Here is a 21192-nt window from a genome sequence, read left to right on the forward strand (position 1 = left end):
TTCTTCCTCCCACCTATCCCCTCCTCCCACCTCAAGCCGCACCCCCATCTCCTACCGACTAACCTCATCCCGCCCCCTTGACCTGTCCGTCCTCCTTGGACTGACCTATCCCCTCCGTAACTCCCCACCTACACTCACCTTTACTGGCTCCATCCCCGCCTCTTCGACCTGTTTGTTTCCTCTCCACCTATCCTCTCCTCTATCCATCTTCTATCCGCCTCCCACTCTCTCCCTATTTATTTCAGAACCCCCTTCCCCTCCCCCTTTTCTGATGAAGGGTCTAGGCCCGAAACATCAGCCTTTCTGCTCCTATGATGCTGCTTGGCCTGCTGTGTTCATCCAGCCCTGCACCTTGTTGTCTCGTCCTCAGCCTCAACCACTTCTCTTTCAATTCCTCCCACTTCCTATAAAGGGGGTGGCCATGGGTACCTGCAGGGGCCCAAGCTATGCCTGCCTCTTTGGAGGTTACATGGAACAATCCCTCTTCCGCACCTACACTGGCCCTAAACCCCACCTCTTCCTCCGTTACATTGATGACTGTATCGGCGCCGCCTCGTGCTCCCATGAGGAGCTCGAACAGTTCATCCACTTCACCAACACCTTCCACCCCAACCTTAAGTTCACCTGGACCATCTCTAACACCTCTCTCACCTTCCTGGACCTCTCTGTCTCCATCTCGGGCAACCACTTAGAAACCGATATCCATTTCAAGCCTACCGACTCCCACAGCTACCTAGAATACACCTCCTCCCACCCACCTTCCTGCAAAAACACCATCCTCTATTCCCAATTCCTTCGCCTTCGCCGCACCTGCTCCCAGGATGAGGCATTCCATTCCCGTACATCTCAGATGTCCTTGTTTTTCAAGGACCACAACATCCCCCCCATCAGTGGTCGAGAACGCCCTTGACCGCGTCTCCCGCAACTCATCCCTCACACCCCGTCCCCGCAATAACAAACGAAAAAGAATCCCCCTCGTCCTCACGTACCACCCCACCAACCTCCGGATCCAACGTATCATCCTCCGACACTTCCGCCATCTGCAATCCAACCCCACCACCAAAGACATTTTTCCCTCCCCACCCTTATCTGCTTTCCGGAGGAACCACTCTCTCCATGACTCCCTTGTCCGCTCCACACTCCCCTGCAGCCCCACCACACCCGGCACTTTTCCCTGCAACCGCAGGAAGTGCTGCACCTGCCCCCACACCTCCTCCCACACCTCCATCCCAGGTCCCGAGAAGACTTTCCACATCAAGCAGATGTTCACCTGCACATCTGCTAATGTGGTACACTGCATCCGCTGTACCCGTTGTGGCCTCCTCTACATCGGGGAAACCAAGCGGAGGCTTGGGGACTGCTTTGCAGAACACCTATGCTCGGTTCGCAATAAACAACTGCACCTCCCAGTCGCGAACCATTTCAACTCCCCCTCCCATTCCTCAGACAACATGTCCATCCTGGGTTAGTAGGAACTGCAGATGCTGGAGAATCCGACACAACAAGGTGCAGAGCTGGATGAATACAGCAGGCCAAGCAGCATCATAGGAGCAGGAAGGCTGACGTTTCGGGCCTAGACCCTTCAGTGCCACAACGATGCCACCCGAAGGTTGCAGGAACAGCAACTCATATTCCGCTTGGGAACCCTGCAGCCCAATGGTATCAATGTGGACTTCACAAGCTTCAAAATCTCCCCTCCCCCTACCGCATCCCAAAACCAGTCCAGCTCGTCCCTGCCTCCCTAACCTATTCTTCCTCCCACCTATCCCCTCCTCCCACCTCAAGCCGCACCCCCATCTCCTACCGACTAACCTCATCCCGCCCCCCTGACCTGTCTGTCCTCCCTGGACTGACCTATCCCCTTCCTAACTCCCTACCTACACTCACCTTTACTGGCTCCATCCCCGCCTCTTTGACCTGTCTGTCTCCTCTCCACCTATCCTCTCCTCTATCCATCTTCTATCCGCCTCCCCCTCTCTCCCTATTTATTTCAGAACCCCCTTCCCCTTCCCCTTTTCTGAAGAAGGGTCTGGGCCCGAAACGTCAGCCTTCCTGCTCCTCTGATGCTGCTTGGCCTGCTGTGTTCATCCAGCTCTACACCTTGTTATCTCAGATTGTCCAGCATCTGCAGTTCCTACTATCTCTCACTTCTAAATAGTTTGATTTTAGTGTTGTATACAGGTTTTAAACGTCTGATCAAAAACAAAATTGCTGGAAAAGCTCAGCAGGTCTGGCAGCATCTGTGAAGGAAAAAACAGAGTTAATGTTTCGGGCCCAGTGACCTTTCCTCAGAACATTACTTACCAGATCCGAAACATTAACTTTGTTTTTCCCTTCACAGATGCTGCCAGACCTGCTGAGCTTCTCCAGCACCTTCTGTTTTTGTTCCTGATTTACAGCATCCGCAGTTCTTTCGGTTTTTATTTAAACATCTGATGATTCGTCAAATGATTCTGGCTTTCACTGGTACATGCGAGGGTGATTTTTAAAAGTCCAGACCTTCTGTCCTCACGAAGCATTTCCAGCATCTCCCAGACAGGGAGCAGTCACCAGGCCGGAACTGAGGCTGCGGTTCCGAGGTTCCAGGACGGAAGATTGATCGGTGCCGTACACCGGAAGTGGTGAGCCGGACGGTTTGTGCCTGGGAGGTGGAAGGAGCCGGAGTTTTATTTGGAGGGAAAGTGGCGGCGGCTCCGGAGCCTGGTCTTGGCCTTCGGCCTCTGGCACTTCATGGCCGGCTCTTTGGTGAGAGCAGAAACGTGGGGGGTTGAATTGAGTTCACTCTTGGGACCGTACTGGGGGCTTTAGTAACAAAAGCAGAATTTGCTGGAAAAGCTTAGTAGGTCTATTGTCATCTGTGAAGAAAAAGATCAGAGTTAACGTTTCGGGTCCGGGGTGACCCTTCCTCAGAACGGGGGCTTTAGTATGGATCCAGCGGATCTCCCCCCTCTCTAATCCTCTAATCCTGCACCCACATCTTCGTGTCCACCACCACCCCACTCTCCACCACCCCCTCCCCCACTCTCCACCACCCCCTCCCCCACTCTCCACCACCCCCTCCCCTTCATACATCCTCCCCTTCCCCTTCATACATCCTCCCCTTCCCCTCCTCATCTTACCTCCTTCCCCGCCCCTAACTTTTTCCCCATAGCACACAGTATTCACTTGCTGATGGGTGAGATAACCTCCTCCTGGTCACCCAGATTCTCCTGTTAGTGTATTGATAGTGGTAGTGTCCCTGCCTTGGACCAGGGAGGCCTGGATTCAAGTCCCACCTGCTCCAGAGGTGTGTGATATCATTTCTGAACAGGTTGATTGGAAAAAATAGAAAGAACCTGCGGTCCCCATTGTGATTCATCTACATTAGGCATAACTTTGTGCTGTAGATAACCAGTCATATGGTTTCAGAGTGAAGTTTGCATTTTGTAAATTAATATTTTATCTTCTTTACATTCTACATAAAAATTATAATTTTCAGGACTTCAAAACCCATGCGGACCAGGCATGCAGAGCAGCAGATGAATTTGTCAATATTTATTATGACACCATGGACAAGAGGAGGAGAGTAAGTACACTCTGGACAATACATTGTTTTCTTTTCCATGCTAATGTTACTATTCAATTTGTTTTGACTGAGGAGAGACAGCAGAGCAGAACCAAAGAAAAGAAAAACAGGTTTTGTTAGTTACATAGCACACGTGGCCAAAAAAAAGTTCCGGTTTTTATGGGCATGTGTTCATAGTTATTGGAGTATTACAGTGTGGAAAAATGCCCTTCAGCCACTTTTGTCCCTGTCACTCATCAAGCACATGTCTATCTAATCCTATTTCCCAGCATTTGGCTTGTAGACTTCTATGTTATTATGTTTCATCAGTTTATCTAAATACTAAAATGTTGTGATAGTTCCTGCTGCTTCCACACTTTTAGACAGAGAATTCCAGATACCCACTACCGTCTGGGCCAGAAAATCCCTTTTAAATCACCTCCTTACCATAACTCTATGTCCTCTGGTTATTGACCCCTCTACTGAGGGAAAAGGTTTATTTATATGGACCCTATCTGTGCCCCTCATAATTTTGTAGACCTCAGATGGGTCCCATCATCAGCCTTCTCTGTTCTAATGAAAACAGCCCCATACCATGTCACCTCTCTTCAAAGCTGAAGCACTCCAGCCATGCAACATCCTGGTAAATCTCTTCACCCTCTCCAATACAATCATGACTTTTTAGCAACCAGAACTGCACAGAGCACTCCAGCTGTGGCTTAACCTATGTCCTATACAGCTTCTTCAAAACCTTCTGCTCTTGTATTCTGTGCCACATCTAATAAAGGCGAGTATTGTATGTGTCGCTTTAACCAACCTATCTACTTGTCCTGCTGACTTCAAGGATCTTTGTACATGTACACCAAGATGTCATTGATCCTCAGTACTACCCAGAGTCCGAGCATTCAATATGCACTCCCTTGCCTGGTTAGTCCGCTGAAAATGCATCACTCAGACATTTCAGGATTAAAATCTATGTGCCACTGTTCCATCCAACCTGTCTGTCTTCCCGAAGTCTGAAGTTTTCCTTCTTGCTATTTATCACACCAACAATTTGTCATCAGCAAACTTGCTGATAAAATCTCTTAGGTGTTGAGGCTGTACAGGACATTGGTGAGGCCACTTTTAGAATACCGCATACAATTCTGGTCACCCTTCGATAGGAAGGATGTTGTTAAATTTGTGAGGGTGTGGAAAAGGTTTACAAAGATGTTGCAGGGACTTGGAGGTTTTGAGTAAAATGGAGAGGTGGAATAGGCTCGGGCTATTTTCCCTGGAGCCTCAGAGGCTGAGGGATGAGGTTTACAAAATCATGAGCATGTGAAAACTAGAGGGCATAAGTTTAAGGTGAGAGGGGAAAGATTTAGAAAGGACCTGAGGGATAACGTTTTCATGCAAAGGCTGGTGCATGAATGGAACAAGCTGCCAGATGAAGTGGTGGAGGCTGGTAGAATTACAACATTTAAAAAGCATCTGGATGGGTATACGAATAGGCAGGGTTTAGAGGGATACAGGCCTGATGCTGACAAACGGGACTACGTCAGACCCAGAAATTACCTAACAACAAACACAACACACTTTGTTCAAAAACAGTGTTAGCACAGTCTTACAACTCAAAATTCTGCTCTGGAATAACTTCCAATCCTTAATATTAAAAGTCAATCAAGAGGCAGATCTCAGTATAAACATAATTTTTAAGGAAAGCCTCCCCTTACTCACTAGTATAGATTTACAAAGAAAAAACTGATTAAGAGTTGGAAGTTTTATATGTCTTAAAATCAAACACTTAGCTGATCAGGCTGAAGAACCAAATGTCGTCATTGTCTTTAGTTTCAGACAGTGATTTTTTGTTTAAATTACTGATGCCTCTACAGCTGAACATGAAACTGGATATTAGACCTCCCACGTCATCTGTGAAGCTGCAATGCTTGTTTGTTATTTCAGTGAAACCTGATCTCCAGAGCCATTGTGCAATTTCTTAGTTCTATATCTGTGAAACTACACTTGTTAGCTGCTTCATGAAAAGCCAATCTCTGAGCATTGTACAGTTCTTCAGTTTCCAACCTTGCCGCATGGTCGCTCTCCCAAAACACTCAGCTTCGACCCATTTAAAGTATCTTTGTTTTTGATCTTTTCTCATAAAGCTCCAAAAACAATGCTCAACTTGCGAAAGAAACATAGCAATTATTGTCCCAAGGAAGTGAGTAAAATCCAGCTGAGCACTGAAGAAACCTCAAAACCAAGAGTAGTTCTCACAGCCAAAAAATATCCTGTTCACCATTTTTGAAAAGACTTCCTTTTCCATTACTACCCTAAATCTTAGAGTTATGGTCACTCTCCCTGGAATGTTCCCAGACTGACAGATTTGCCACTTGCCCGGCTATGTTCCCCAAAATTAGGTCCAGCAGCATCCCCTCTCTTGTAGGGGTTTCTATATGATGTCTTAAAATGCTGTCCTCTATACATTTCAATAATTCTGCCCCTCCAAGTCATCCATAGAAAATGGGAACAGGAATAGGCCAGTTGACCTTTTGAACCTGCTCCGCCATTCAATATGATTATGGATAATCAGCTAACTCAGTACGTTTTCCTGCTTTTGCCCCATACCTTTAAACTCTTTAGCCCCAAGAACTATGTCTATCTCCTTTTGAAACCATTCAGTGTTTTGGCCTCAACTGCTTTCGGTGGCAGAGAATTCCACAGGCTCACCACTCTCTGAGGAACATCTTTCCTGCATTTACCTTGTCTCGTCCTGTTACAACTGTATAGGTTTCTATGAGATTCTCCCCCCTCCAGTTCTTCTAAACTTCAGTGAAAACAATCCTAGCCAATCTATTCTCTCCATACATCTGTCCTGCCATCCCAGGACTCCATCTGGTAAATTTTTGTTGCACACTCTCCATAGTCAGAACTTACTCAGATAAGGAGACCAAAACTGCATTCGGTACTCTAGGTGTAGTCTCACCAAGGCCCTGTGAAATTTCATCAAAATGTTCCTGTATCTGTTCCTTTCGCTATGAAAGCCAACATACCATTTGCCACCTTCACGGCGTGATGTACTTGCCTGTTTACGTTCAGCAACTGGCATGCAAGGACATCCAGATCTTGTTGCACTTCCTCATTTCCCAATCTACTGCCATTAGTATTAATTTGCCTTCCTGTTTTTGCAGCCAAAGTGGATAACCTCACATTTATCCACATCACACTTCATCTTCCGTGCATGTCCCCATTCGCTGTTTCATTGGCTATGTTTCTAGTGAAGGTGGGTCCTGTACAAATCAGACTGATTATACATGAATTGTTATGGGATGACTATCCTTGTGGACTGGTTTTCTAGTTATGTTGGGGGGGATTTAAACTAATTTGGCAAAAGGGTGGGATATGGTGTAGAGATGAAACAGGTGATACACAGACAAAATTGGAATGAAAATCAAATCAGTGCGAAAGATAGAGGATATCTACACACATTAAAACACAATGGAGCATGGCAAGGATTGATGTCATTTATTTTAATGCAAGTATTTTTGCAAGTAAGGCAGATGAGTTGAAGGTGCTGATTAACAAAAGGGGATATATTATTTCTGTAGTTGAAGGTGGGGCAGGATTGGCAGCTCATTCTAGGGCATAGAATCTTCAAAACAGGGGAGGGCTTGTAAAGAAATGGTGGTGTTGCAATATTAATTGAAAAGTCCATTATGCAATAAGGAAGGATTTTCTTAGAAGGTTCCTTAATTGAGGCCATATGCGTTGAACTTAAAATCAAAATTGATTATAGAATTATAGAATCATAGAGCCATAGAATCCCTACAGTGCAGAAACAGGGCATTCAGCCCACTAGTCCACACCAACCCTCCGAAGAGCATCCCATCCAGAGCCAACCTCTACCCTATCCCTGTAACCCTACATTTACCATGGCTAACCCACCTAACCTGCACATCCCTGGTCACTATGGACAATTTAACATGGCCAATCCATTTAATCTGTACATCTTTGGATAATGTCATTGGGGATGCACTGTAGACCCTCAAACAGTCAGGGAAGTAATAGAAGGGCAGATATGTAGACAAATATCAAGAGTGTAAAAAATAGGGATTTCAACTTCCCCAATATTAACTGGCAAAAAGTGAGTGAGCACATACATGGAAGGTAAAGTATAATGTGAGGTGGCCATACTGAATGGTGGAGCATGTTCAGAGGTTTACTCTTGTTCCTATCTTCTGTTTCTAAGTATAACAGGAACCTAAATGCTTCCTTGTAGTACAAACTCTTTAGCCATGAATTCATGTACTCCATCTGCCTATACCTATTGTCTTATTTACAGTAATCCAGGGATTACTCCCTACATATTTAGTATTGAATCATAGAATCCCTACAGTGTGGAAACAGGCCCTTCGGCCCAACCAGTCCATACCGAACCTCAAAGCATCCCATCCAGACCCACCCTGCTATAACCCACCTAATCTACATATCCCTGAACACTACGGGCAATTTAGCGTGGCCAATCCACCTAGCATGCACATCTTTGGACTGTGGGAGGAAACCGGAGCACCCGGAGGAAACCCACGCAGACACGGGGAGAATGTGCAGACTCCACACAGACAGTGGAATCAAACCCGGGTCCCTGGCACTGTGAGGTAGCAGTGCTAACCACTGAGCCACTGTGCTGCCCCAATTATTGGTGCAATAAATATAATTATGTAATGGAGGTTGCTTGATATTATTTAACATGCAAATGGTCTCTCCAGGCATGTCTTGTCTCGCAGTTCCAAGGATTTCTACGATCCCTGAGCTACCAATTGTTAATATTTGATCTGTGTAGCATCTGAAATTTCCATCCAGTATGTTATAAGCGTTAACTGCAGCCCAGGGAGTAATTTTGCCAGTGTTGACCTTTGTTTAATTAAAAGTGCACTTGTTAAAGAAGTTTTGTCCTTTTTTTTCTCTCCGATTTTGTTCCTTCTATTCACTCTTGTGCCCTGTTTTCCGTTTAGTTTTTCCTAACTTCAAGTTATCTTTTAGGTTATTATAATTTTTCCAGAGTTCGTTATTTGCTTGCTTGTTTTCACTGTCTTTTCCAACATCCCATTATCCACTCTGAAGCTGAGATTCATCTGAAAAATAGGCACTTAAGTAGTTGAAAGTTGATGGTGGTTTTGTTTTTACACATGGTTCATGCATTTAGTTTCATCCTGCCTTCCTTCTAAAATGTTATCTAGAACTCAGCTTTGTAAATGTCACAACCCAATGAGTTCTTTCATTAGTTACCTCAAGGGAATAAAAGTTGCTAAACTGTTTCATATATATGGTCAACATTTCCCAAATGTTTGCCTTCTATTAAAAATTGGCATTTATCACATTGCATTGTCTTTGTCTTCAGTTTTTACATTTGATTTTATTCTTCCTAGGTCTTAACAAAATTATATCTGGATACAGCAAACTTAGTGTGGAATGGGAATGCAATATCAGGCCATCAAGCACTCGCTGAATTTTTTGAAATGTTGCCTTCTAGTGAATTTCAAGTAAACATGCTGGATTGTCAACCTGTTCATGGTATGCTGCATTTACTCCTGATGAGAACTGAATCAAGTATAAATGTTATGAATTGCTAGATTCAATAATGATAGCATCTATACCAGTGACCTTAGCCGTGATTCAGCAGTCCTGAATATTTTTTAAGTTGGAAGTTGTTGATACCTTTAATAACAAGAAAAATAGATGTGTGGATTGCCCATGAATTTTCATCTTTACTGCTTTCTTTGTTCACTCATTTACAGGATGTGGGCATTACTGGCTCAGCCAGCATTTATTGATAATCCATAATTGCCCAACAACAATTTTCCAAATTTTGAGTAGGTGCCAATGTTGTAGCTGTCCTGAACTTCTTGTCGGAGCCTTTGCAGTATCCAGTGCGTTCACTCGCTTGTTGATATCATATGACGGGAATCAAGTTGGCTGAAGACTGGCATCTGTGACACTGAGGACTTGGGAAGGAAGCTGTCGTAGATCATTCACTTAGCGTTTCTTGCTGAAAAAGATCACAAATGCTTCAGTCTTATCTTCTGTGCTAGACTTCCCCATTAGTGAGAATTGGGACATTTGTGGAACCTCTCCTTCCAGTTGTTTCATTATCTCTGACTGTTCAGGACTAGATATGGCAGGACTGCCAAGCTTAAATCTGATCTTGGATTGCTTAGATCTGTCTATGAGATGTGGCTTTTGCTGTTTGGCATGCAATTAGACCTACATTGTAGCTTCACCAGGTGAAGTCTCATTTTTAGGTATGCTGCTCCTGACTTGCTTTCCTGCACTTTTCATTGAGCCAGGGTTGATCTCCTAGTTTGATGGTATTTGTAAATTGTAAACACTAAATGTGTTTTGACATGAGGTCATGGATTGTGGTTGAATAAAGTTTTACTGAATGTCCGTAGTGCCTCATGAGTGCCCAGTTTTGTGTTACTTGTGCTGGTCGAAGCACTATAAGTGGCGCGAGTTAAGTGCCACAACATGATGGAGGTATCCTCTGTGTGAAGACCGGATTTGGCCTAAGCAATGGCTGTATGGGTGGTCACTCCTGCCAATACTTTTATGTGCACATGTATCTATGACAGTTATGTTGGTGAGAATGAGGTTAAGTAAGTTTTTATCTTCATTGGTTCCCTTATTACCTGCCACAGACTCAGTCTAATAGCCCTGTCTTTTAGGAATTGGGTAGAACTGGTGTTGATGAGCCACTCCCTCACCCAGACTACACCTGATCCCCTTTGCACCCTCTGTGTATTCACCCTCCAGGTGTATTCAACATGGGAAGAATACTGATCAGATGATTCCCTGGCATATGTTTGACCATATTTGAGACTTCGTGGGATCCAAATGTTGAGGTTTCTTAGGGCACCTCCCTCCCGACTATATACTACTGCCATCGCCTCTGGTGGGCCTGATCCACTGGTGAGGCAAGACAAACCAAGGTATGGTAGTGACAGAGTCTGGGACGTTGTACGGTATGGTTACGTCACGCTGTTGCTTGATTAGTTTGTGAGGCAGCTCTCCCGATTTTGGCACCAGCCCAGATGTTAGAAGGGAAGATTTTCCAGCATCAGTGGGGTTGAGTATTCTGTTGTTTCCATGTTGATTGATACCAGGCGATATTTCAAATTCCATTCTGTGCAACTAAGTGGCTTGGTAGGCCTTTCCAGAAGGAAGTCGGGAGTCAGCACATGGTATAGGTTGTGGTTTAATGGCAGTCAGTCCTTTATTCATTAATGGGATGAGGGCATTGCTGGCTAGGCAGCATTTATTGTCCATCCCTAATTGCCCAGAGGGTATTTCAGAGTCAACCACGTTGCTGTGGTTCTGGAGTCACATGTAGGCCACACCAGGTAAGGGTGGCAGTTTCCTTCCCTAAAGGACATTAGTGAACCAGGTGAGTTTTTCTGACAGTCAGCAATGGATTCATGGTCATCACAAGATTCTTAATTCTCGATATTTTTATTGACTTCAAATTTCACCATCTTCCATGGCGGGATTCAAACTCAGGTCCCCAGAATGTTATCTGGGTCTCTGGATTAACAGTCTAGCAATAATTCCACGAGGCCATTGCCTCCCTGATAGTGGTTTAATGTTCACTGTGATATTTAAATACATGATTTGAATTCACATTCCATTAGCTGCAGTACTGGAATTTGAAGCCATGTTCCTCAGAGTTATAACCTGTGCTCCTGGTTTGAAGTCCAGTGACATTACCACTATGTCACCATCCCCATCCCCCTTCGTCCTCAGCAAAAAAGCAATAAAGATTGGATTGCCTCTGGAAAAACAAACTGTAACTGGAAAGAACAAACCAGCTTTCTTCATTGTGTCCATGGTCTGGTTTTGTTGTTTAATTTAGTTTCCCTTTATTATTTTTTCCTATTTATAAAAATACTTGCTTATTTTGTCTCTGCTCCTGGATTCAATTAATACCAGAAAAACTATTCTTTGACGAGTTCATGGGATACTTTTGTGTTTGTTACCTTGTCTCTAAGAGCAGAAGGCAAGTGGCCTACCAGTGGGCTAGTTCGTTTGCATTCCAGCGGTGAAATAGTATAAATGAGCAATGCATATATATTTTACTAATATTTTTGCTTGTAGCAGGACGATTACAGATCATTTAGCTCTCCAACAAATTTCTCGGGTGTTTGCAAAATGTACACTTTTGAAGGTGTTGTGTTATCAAGATAAGATGTTCAAGGCAGTTTATCATGTTTGTACAAAGGGAACAATAGTTGTCATGTCCAACATCTTGATCTTTACTTTTACAAATGACTGCACTTTTCCCTGTTTTTGAGATCGGCTGTAAAGATGAATGGGGTTCATTGTATTTTTCTCTTCTCCATCTCTGCACACTGACCTGAATAATTTCAGTTCAAATGATTTTTTTTCCATTATGTTCTGTAAGGCATAGTGGGATGGCAGCTAAATGATTGGTTTTCTTGATTTTTGCATTGTGCTGTTCTAACCTGTCAAAAATTACTTGTGTATTAAAGACCAGGCAACAAGCATTGTACTTCCAAGAGTTTCAATCTGCATTATGACCAAAGAGTAAAAACCAATTTAAAGTCAAGAAAAATGTGAAAGCAAAGCATTTTGAAGGAAAGATTTCCACTGTAAAATTTCTGTAGTGTTCAATGCTATTGTGTTAAAAAGAGATACACATCATCTCTTAGCAAAATTGTGTATCTAACGATTGAGTAACTGTCAGCTTTGTTCAGCTTGAAGGTTATTTTGTGATTTCCTGATTTGCCGTGTTGTAGTGAAGCTTTTTTTTTCTCCCTAGAACAAGCTACTCAAGGGCAGACCACTGTACTTGTGGTCACCTGTGGAACAGTGAAATTTGAAGGAAATAAACAACGATACTTCAATCAAAATTTCTTGCTTACAGCACAAGTAACCCCACAAAATACAGTGTGGAAAATCGCAAGTGATTGTTTCCGCTTCCAGGACTGGGCCAGTTAACTCATAATTTTAAATAGGAATGTGATGAATTGACACTGCTTTGGATTTAATTTGGAAGTAAATGGTGGAAAAGGCTAAGGAATAACAAGTACAAGAACTGAGAAGCATTGTGACCAAAATAACAAAAAGGGAGAATGGACACCTGGATCATCCTCTCATAGAGAAGCTTATGGCCGCTGCATCTGATACTGATATTCAGTGTTTTGTAGATGGTATTTGACAACAGCACACTCTGAGGTCTATAGTTTGTGATTTTACTCTGAAATCTGACACTTATTATCACTGTTTTCACTTGCTTTATATACCATGCTGTTTGAAACAGACTTCAGTAAATAAACTAATTCGTTCCTGATCTTGTATTGCTCATGTTTTAGGTTCTGTATTTATGCTTAATGCATTGTTCCAGATTTTCCCTGTGTTTGCTGGGACATATGACCAGGCTATTTAGCAACTTGAGCCTGCCCTGCTTGTGGTTGTATTAATGCTGGTCACCCTTGGCATCATGTTCCAATGGACATCCCTGTATCTGTACAGAAAGTGAGTGTGGCTAGTCTTCTAGCTGAATAAAATATAACACATCAAAGCCAAAAAAAAACAACACACACCTTTCATATAGCTTGTTTCCTCAATTATTGAGGCAAAATTTAAAAACAATATCGATGCATTACAAATATAAAATAATATTTGTACTGGAACACAAAATTATCAGCCTGCATGCATGGATGTTCAGTTTGGTGGTATACTTGGTATCCCCCACCTGATGGAATTATGTTTACTGTGTTTCTTGTACTGTGTAATAATTAATCTGGGACTAGTTTTCCTATTTTATCTAATATGAAGGTTCTACCTGTTGTCAAAGCCCACATCCTTTGCAATATCTATGACCTCCAGCCATTTCTTATCATATGATATCATAGCAGCTGCGATGCTGAGGACCTCAAGAGGGGGCTGAGTTGCATCATGTTTACAGTACAGTCGAGCATTTTTTCTATTTTTCAGCTGTATTGTGAAATCTCTACAGATTTTGCAGCTTCAGCTGGGAAAACAGGCTGATGAGCAGCAGGCATTCACCAGATTCTTTGGTGCCATCAGGTTGATAATCTTTCTTCTGTTGTTACATTTTGTCCAATTTCCTGATTCAGACCTCAAAAATGCTGGAGGTCTTGCAGGCGTGTTTGTTAGCCTCCTATTGCATGAATAGTGCCTTGAGACTCTCAAAGCAATGTAGTTTCTTGGGCTTTCCAATCATAAGAACAACCACTTTTCAGTGCCATCCGTGTTGGCATAAGACATAAAGGTGACGTGTTTTTTGCTTTGTTTATCACCAGTACATGTTTCAACTTTAAATATTAAAGAGCAATCTGGTAAACGATGGTAAAACAATCTGATTACATCTGTGTTACAAATGTCTCTTGATGTATACTCATTTAGAATGTGGGCAAAATCTTTTTGCAGCCATTGCTACAGGCTTGCCTTTGGTTTTGTGCTGTAGAATAGCTTAACTGAGCTGGTTGGTTGATGCAGTCATGTGAAAAGTGTCCAGGAGTTTGGCTAATCTGGAATTACCAGTCGCCACTTCTGTTTGTCATGGGCAACTTTTCATTGGATTTTCTATTCTGCAGGGGGAATGTCTGACAATTTTGCTACAACTGGATTGTTAGACTAATTGCAATTTCACTGTGATGACGATGTAAAAGGTGCCATTTTATAAGTAGCAGTACAAAAGTGCCTTCCACTTACAATTAAATATACAGAGTGGCTACGATTTTTTTTTTTGTTTATTTGTTGGTACCATTGATAAGGTTGACATTAATTACCATCCTTAAAAAAAAGAGGCTTAATGGACCAATTCATATTCTACTTAGGAGACTGCTTTATTGAGGTGTTTGATGTGGACTGAAGTTGAATATAAGCGAGACCGGTAAATGGTAGGTTTCCTTCCATACCAAGGGATTAGTGAATTACTTGGATTTTTTTCCAGGTTCTATTGATATCAGTTTTTTAATTACCAGGCTCTGATTTCAAAAATTCTTAAACTGATGCAGTGATATCTGAATTTACACTATCTGGATTATTAATCCAAGCCTAATCCAATATAATTGACCAATTATAAGGACTGATCAATGATGTAACTAAAAAAAATGAGATGACATTGTACTGAATAACAATTTATAGACTGCCTTTTATTGTTGCATTAATGAAAACCTGGTTTAATCTGTAATTTGCCTCATTACCCTTTATGTATAATAGCACCTAGCCAGGTATGCATTGCTGTAGCTATGTTACGATCCCAGACCAGACTGCCAAATTTATGTTGATCTGGCTATGGACCAGTGTGGGGATGACCTGTACCTGTCCATACTAAGCGGCCCATGCCTACTTACAAAATGCCAAACAGAAACTAAGCAAAACTAAACAGCCTGCTCACAGTGAAACATAATGGCACCTTTGAACAGGACTACTCCAAGGTCAGCAAAGGGGTCCTGCAAGTAACCACCTGAGACAGTTCTGATGAGAGGATGCCTAAGGATAGACCAGCAATGGATAACAGCTTAATTAGTGAAAGGATGATCGCCTCAGTAAATGAATGAGTCTCAGCCTGTGAACCAGCCAGATTAACTCCCTAAGCAGCTGCAATCACAACAGCTAAAGTTATTTTGTAGTAAATTGTTGTTTCTTTGAAGTTACTCAATATTAAGAAATAGGTTCTAATTAAAGATTCTTCAGATACTCCGATGTAGTTTTCAACATAAAGGATAGGCACACATATAACCAAAGTATAATACAAGCATTGGGGAAAAAAAACACTTAAACCTGGATGAGAAAGTTAATTAGTCTTAGGAAAAACCTTCTTTTACACCCTGAACAAAATAGATTGTTCACAGTCCATTCATTACAAAGTGCTAACAGTAGAAGTAGCTGTATACTTTTACACTTTATAACAGAAATTAACCTTAAAGCAATTAGTTAAAACTGTCTTTTATACTTTTACATATATAATTGAGACAGTCAGAAATGTAAAAGGAATAACTGAATTTGATAAAGATAAGTACATGAAATACAATTCAAGCTGTCCTTAGAGATTAGCAAGCCTGAGACAGATCCGGAGGAGTAGAGGCAGTAACTTTAGAATGCGAATGAACTGGATACATAGAAGGATTCCAAGGCCTAGGGTGTACAATGTCTGGTAAACATCACAAAATTGTGGGAACTTGGGGCTGTCCATCAGAATACCCATCATTGATTAGGTGTCCCATGGAATTGGGTGTGTGGATTCAGGGGGAAAGACAGTGTCCACGCTGTATTTGATCATTGTAACACAAAGTATAAAATGCTGTATTTCACTGTAAATTTCAGAGTGTGTCATTGATCTCTCTTCTGATCTGAGCCAAAGATTAAGGGAAAAATTGCATTCCATGTTGAGGCCAGATTCGGGAAAGATCTTTTGGCTCTCTCCCAGCATCAACCAGTTTTTGCTTCAATAAAAGTTTCCCACTTGGAGATACCAAGAACTGCAGATGCTGGAGTCAGAGTCAACACAGTGTGGAGCTGGAGGAACACAGCAGGTCATACAGCATCAGAGGAGCAGGAGATTCAAGTTGAGACCCTTCTTCAGGACTGGGGAGGGGGAAGGGAGCTGGGAAATAAATAGAGGGAGGAGGGATGGGTCTGGGGGAAGGTAGGTGGGATGGCAATAGTGGATGCAGGTAGGGAGTGGTGGGGATTGGTCAGTGGGAAGGGTGGGGTGGATGGGGGGAGTGCGCGAAGATGGACAGGTAGTGTCAGGTCAAAGGAAGTGGGGATAAGAGGGAGGGTTGGACATGGGATGAGGCCAGGGGTGGGGAGACTTTAAAACTGGTGAATTCTATGTTCAGGCTGTAGGCTTCCGAGGCGGAATATGAGATGTTGATCCTTCAGTTTGTGGGTGGTGTCATTGTGGCACTGGAGGAGGACCAGGATGGATATGTCACCCAGAGAGTGGGAGGGGGAGTTAAAATGGTCAGCGATCAGAAGCTGTTGCTAATTATAGCATGCAGAGCGCTAGTGCTGTGCAAATCGGTCACCAAGTCTACGTTTGGTCTCACCGATATAGAAGAGGCCACGTTGGGAACAACAGATACTGTAGACTAAAATGGAGAATGTACAGGCAAACCCCTGTCAGATATGGAAAGTTTGTCTGGGGCCGATGATGGAGGTGTAGGGCCAGGTGTAGCACTTCCCATGGTTGCAGGAAAAGTTGCCGGGGGGTGGTGGGGTTGATGGGAAGTGTGAAGTGGGATGAGGGAGTCGCAGAGAGAGTGGTCCCTGTGAAAGGTGGATTGGAGCAGGGAGGGAAATATCTCTTTGGTGGTGGGGTCAGATTGGAGGTGGCAGAAGGAGACACACTGGATACAGAGATTGGTGGGGTGGTATGTGAGGACCAGGCATCTCTGTCTTTATTTTTGTTGGAGGGTGGGTGTTTGAGGGCAGAAGTGCGGGAAATGCAAGAGATGCAGTTGAGGGCATTTTGGTTCAACGGAGGGGGGAAGTTACAGTCCTTGAAGTAGGAGGACATCTGGGATGTCCAGGAGTGGAATGCTCCATCTTGGGAGCACTTGTGGAGGGGACAGAGGAATTGGGAGTAAGGGATCACATTCTTGCAGGAGGGTGGTTGAGAGGATGTGTAGTCAAGCTAGCTATGGGAGTCGGTGTGTTTGAAATAGATGTCGGTGCTGAGACAGTTACCGAATATGGAGACAGAGAGGTCCAGGAAGGGGAGGGAGGTATCAGAGATGGTCCAGGTGAACATAAAACATAGAAAATAGAACACAGAACAGTACAGCACAGTACAGGCTCTTTGGCCCATGATGTTGTGCCAACCTATTATCCTACTAAAATCAAATTACCCTGCATACCTTACATTATACTATCTTCCATGTGCCTATCTCTAAGTCTCTAAAGTATCTGACTCCACTACCACTGCTGGCAGCACATTCCACACGCCCACCACTCTGTGTGTAAAGAACCTACCTCTGATATCTCCCCTATACCTTCCTCCTATCACCTTAAAATTATGCCCCCTCGTAATAGTCATTTCCGCCCTGGGAAAAAGTTTCTGGCTATCCACTCTATCTATGCCTCTCATCATCTTGTACATCTCTGTCAAGTCACCTCTTATCCTTCTTCGCTCCAACTAAAAATGCCCTAGCTCCCTCAACCTTTCCTCATAAGACCTGCCCTCCAGTCCAGGCAGCAGCCTGGTAAATCTCCTCTGCACCCTTTGTAAAGCTTCCACATCTTTCCTATAATGAGGTGACCAAAACTGGACACAATATTCTAAGTGTGGGCTAACCAAAGTTTTATAGAGCTGTAGCATAACCTCGTGGCTCTTAAACTCAATTCCCCTGCCAATGAAAGCCAACACACCATACGCCTTCTTTACAACCCTATCAACTTGGGTAGCAACTTTGAGGGAACTATGGATGTGGACCCCAAGATCCCTCTGTTCATCCACACTGCCAAGAATCCTGCCATTAACTGCATTCAAATTCAACCTTCCAAAATGAATCACTTCACACTTTTCTGGGTTGAATTCCATCTGCCACTTCTTTGCCCAACTCTGCATTCTGTCAATGTCCCATTGCAACCTACAACAGTCCTCCACGCTATCCACAACTCCACCAAATTTACTAATACACCCTTCCACTTCTTCATCCAAGTCATTTATAAAAATCATAAACAGCAGAGGTCAAAGAGTGAATTTGAGGTTGGGGTGAAAGGTGGTGGTAAAGTTGATGACCTGTTCAAGCTCTTCATGGCAACACAAGGCAGTGCCAATGCAGTCATCAAATGTAATGGAGGAAGAGGTGAGGGATGGTGTCAGTGTAACAGCGGAAGAGAGACTATGTAAGAAGAGGCAGGTGTAGCTTGGATCCATACGGGTGCCCATAGCCACCCCTTTATTTTGTAGGAAGTGGGAGGAGTTAAAGGAAAAGTTGTTGAGGGTAAGGACAAGTTTTGTTAAATGGATGAGGGTGTCAGTGGAGGGGGACTGGTTGAGCCTGTGGGAGAGGAAGAAGCGGAGGACTTTTAGGCCATCTGCGTGAAGGATACAAGTGTACAGGGATTGGATGTCCATAGTGAAGATGAGGTGTTGGGGGCCAGAGAATTGGAAGTTCTGAAGGAGGTGGGTAGTGGGTAGTGTCCTGGATGTAGGTGGGGAGTTCCTGGACAAGGGGGAAAAAGACAGAGTCCAGGTAAGTGAAGATGAGTTCAGTGGGGCAGGAACAGGCAGAGACAATGGGTTGAGCGGGGCAGTCAGGTTTATGGATTTTGGAAACGAGATAGAAATGGGTGGTGCAGGGTTGGGGAATGGTGAGGTTGGAGGCTGTGGGTGGGAGATCTCCTGAGGTGATGAGTCTTCCACTTGCCTGAATCCCGCGTGCCTACTGAGTCTTTGTCCCCTGTCAGGGGGGTACGCTCCCACAGTGGTCCTCAGGGTAAAATCACCATCAGTCACCTCTGTGTCTCTTCGATGAGAGAGCAACTCTACGGTCCTGTAGGTTTCTGCTGAGCTTCCCGTTCATCACCATTCTCGTTCAGTGATAGAGACAAAATCTTTATCTGACAAGGGTACAATCTGACGTGACATGAGATGATGAATGTCACCACAGCAACTCACCATCCTTTCTGCATCCAGACGCAGGGTCGTTTCAAGGGATTATTGGGCTCCACACTAACCGCTCCTGTGTGCCAGGCTGGACTGGAATTGAAAAGATACAAAAGTAGACCGTTCCTGGAGGGTCATGTACAAATCCCGTTTGAAATGAGGCGCAGAGAGGAGCGGGAGATTCCCAGCGAATGATTTTGAGAAGGAAGGTGTTCATTGCTCGGTCTCCAAGCTGACAGTGTCTCTCTCCCTGTTGCCTTTCTCGCCAGGTTTCGCTTTGCGGACGGAGCAGTCCCGGCTGGAGATCGGCTCTTCCTCAGATTTCACTCTGTGGGAGCGGGTATAGGCGAGAATCAACCCCCAGTTAGAAAGGCGTAAAAAGCCATGACCAGCAGGATGTAGAGATAGGCAGCGTTACTGGTGTTCCCACTGGGCAGTTTCTCTGTGCAGCTCTGATTTCCCAGATATGTGGATGTCCTGTTCAACTCAGTCAGAAGTCCTTGTAAGAGAGACACAAGTCTTTTATAGTGTAAGCAGTTCATTGTCACAGCATTTCGACACAACTGAATACTGGGCTGGTGAACAAAAATAGAAGACAGCACGGCATTAAACAGAGTAGACGGTATAACTACCCCAAACTACAGCTCCGCACTCATCAGAGAGAAATACTTAGGAGGCTCCGTTTTCCAGCGCTGCTCGTGTGGGCTGCGAGATCAGAGGAACAGCGCCGCTGTTACAGCAGCTGGAAATAATCCCCCTCGCACCGCATCTGTTCCAATAGCTCAATATAGCCCCGCCAGGCTCACCGAGTAAACTCAAACCTGGACCCCGAGTCACGGAGCTCTGCAGTGAACATTCAAGTTTGATGACAGCAAGTTGAAAAAGATCTTAACTGAGACAATCAAAATGCAGGACATGACTGGAAACAGAACAGGAATTGCCGGAGAAAGTCAGCACCTGTGGAGAAAGGAACAGAGTTAACATTTCGAACAGAGAGTTAACAGTTTTGAAGTCGATCATTGAATTTGAAACATTAACTCAGCTCTCCCTCCACAGACCTGTTGAGTTTGTCCAACAATTTCTCTGTTCTTGTTTCAGATCTCCAGCAGCCGCAGTTCTTTGTCTTATTATAGGACAGCATTCTGTCACTTTCCTCCCATTAGAACATCGCACTAATTTGCACTCCTCTGCCTAACATTTCGAGAGATCCATCAACCAGTGTTCCCTCAACCTTTTAAAACCAAGAGAGTACAAGCCACGTTTATGCAACCCTATGTCACAGCATAACCTTTCAGACCTGGTGTTTTTGTGGTGAATTTGTCTGGCACTCCCTCCTTAGCTTTCTTTAAACAATGATATGCATAGGAACAAAAACATAAGTTGCTGGAAAAGCTCAATAGGTCTGGCAGCATCTGTGAAGGAAGGAAACAGAGTTAACGTTTCAGGTTCGGTGACCCATCCTCAGAACTGTCACCGGACCCGAAACGTTCCGATTTTTTTCCTATAATCTAGAGCCTCAGGCTAATATTCTGGATCATGGCAGTTGGTGAAGTTTAAATTCAATAAAAATCTGCAATTAAAAACTATTCGAATGTCAGCCATCTATCCTGTCAATTCCAATTTTTAAAAGAAATCTAATTTATCAATGCCCTTTAGGGAAGGAAATCTGCTATCTTTATCTGGGCTAGTCAACATGTGACTCTAGACCCACAGCAATTTGGCTGAGTCTAAACTGGCCCCTCGATAATTAAAGATGAGCAAGAACTGCTGACCTCACCAGTGACACACCACATTCCATGAACAAACATTTTAAAAAATGTTTTTAGTAATTTGTGCACATAAACAATCAATTACCTTTGCTCAGAGATAATAGGAACTGCAGATGCTGGAGAATCTGAGACAACAAGGTGCAGAGCTGGATGAACACAGCAGGCCAAGCAGCATCATAGGAGCAGAAAGGCTGACGTTTCGGGCCTAGACCCTTCATCAGAAAAATGATGAAGGGTCT

The 21192-nt window shown here is 43.8% G+C and overlaps 3 protein-coding genes across 3 annotated transcripts in view; 1 reads left to right on the forward strand and 2 right to left on the reverse strand.

The window, feature by feature from the left end:
• The window catches only part of LOC109936583 (transforming growth factor beta activator LRRC32-like), a 267744-nt gene that overhangs the window by 151647 nt on the left and 94905 nt on the right, over window positions 1-21192 (reverse strand). The gene's annotated exons all lie outside the window — the stretch shown is intronic.
• On the forward strand, window positions 2513-12887 carry nxt2 (nuclear transport factor 2-like export factor 2). The gene is made up of 4 exons (XM_048605467.1): window positions 2513-2745; window positions 3479-3565; window positions 8950-9094; window positions 12357-12887. The coding sequence occupies exons 1-4, from the start codon at window positions 2731-2733 to the stop codon at window positions 12533-12535; spliced, it is 426 nt and encodes a 141-aa protein (XP_048461424.1). The 5' UTR covers window positions 2513-2730; the 3' UTR covers window positions 12536-12887.
• LOC109931633 (potassium voltage-gated channel subfamily E regulatory beta subunit 5) lies at window positions 19398-19726 on the reverse strand. The gene is given in 2 exon segments (XM_020530883.2): window positions 19398-19540; window positions 19543-19726. Coding segments are annotated over 2 exon segments (327 nt in total).

Source organism: Rhincodon typus, chromosome 14, assembly GCF_021869965.1.
Source record: "Rhincodon typus isolate 14 chromosome 14, sRhiTyp1.1, whole genome shotgun sequence".
Lineage (NCBI taxonomy): Eukaryota > Metazoa > Chordata > Chondrichthyes > Orectolobiformes > Rhincodontidae > Rhincodon > Rhincodon typus.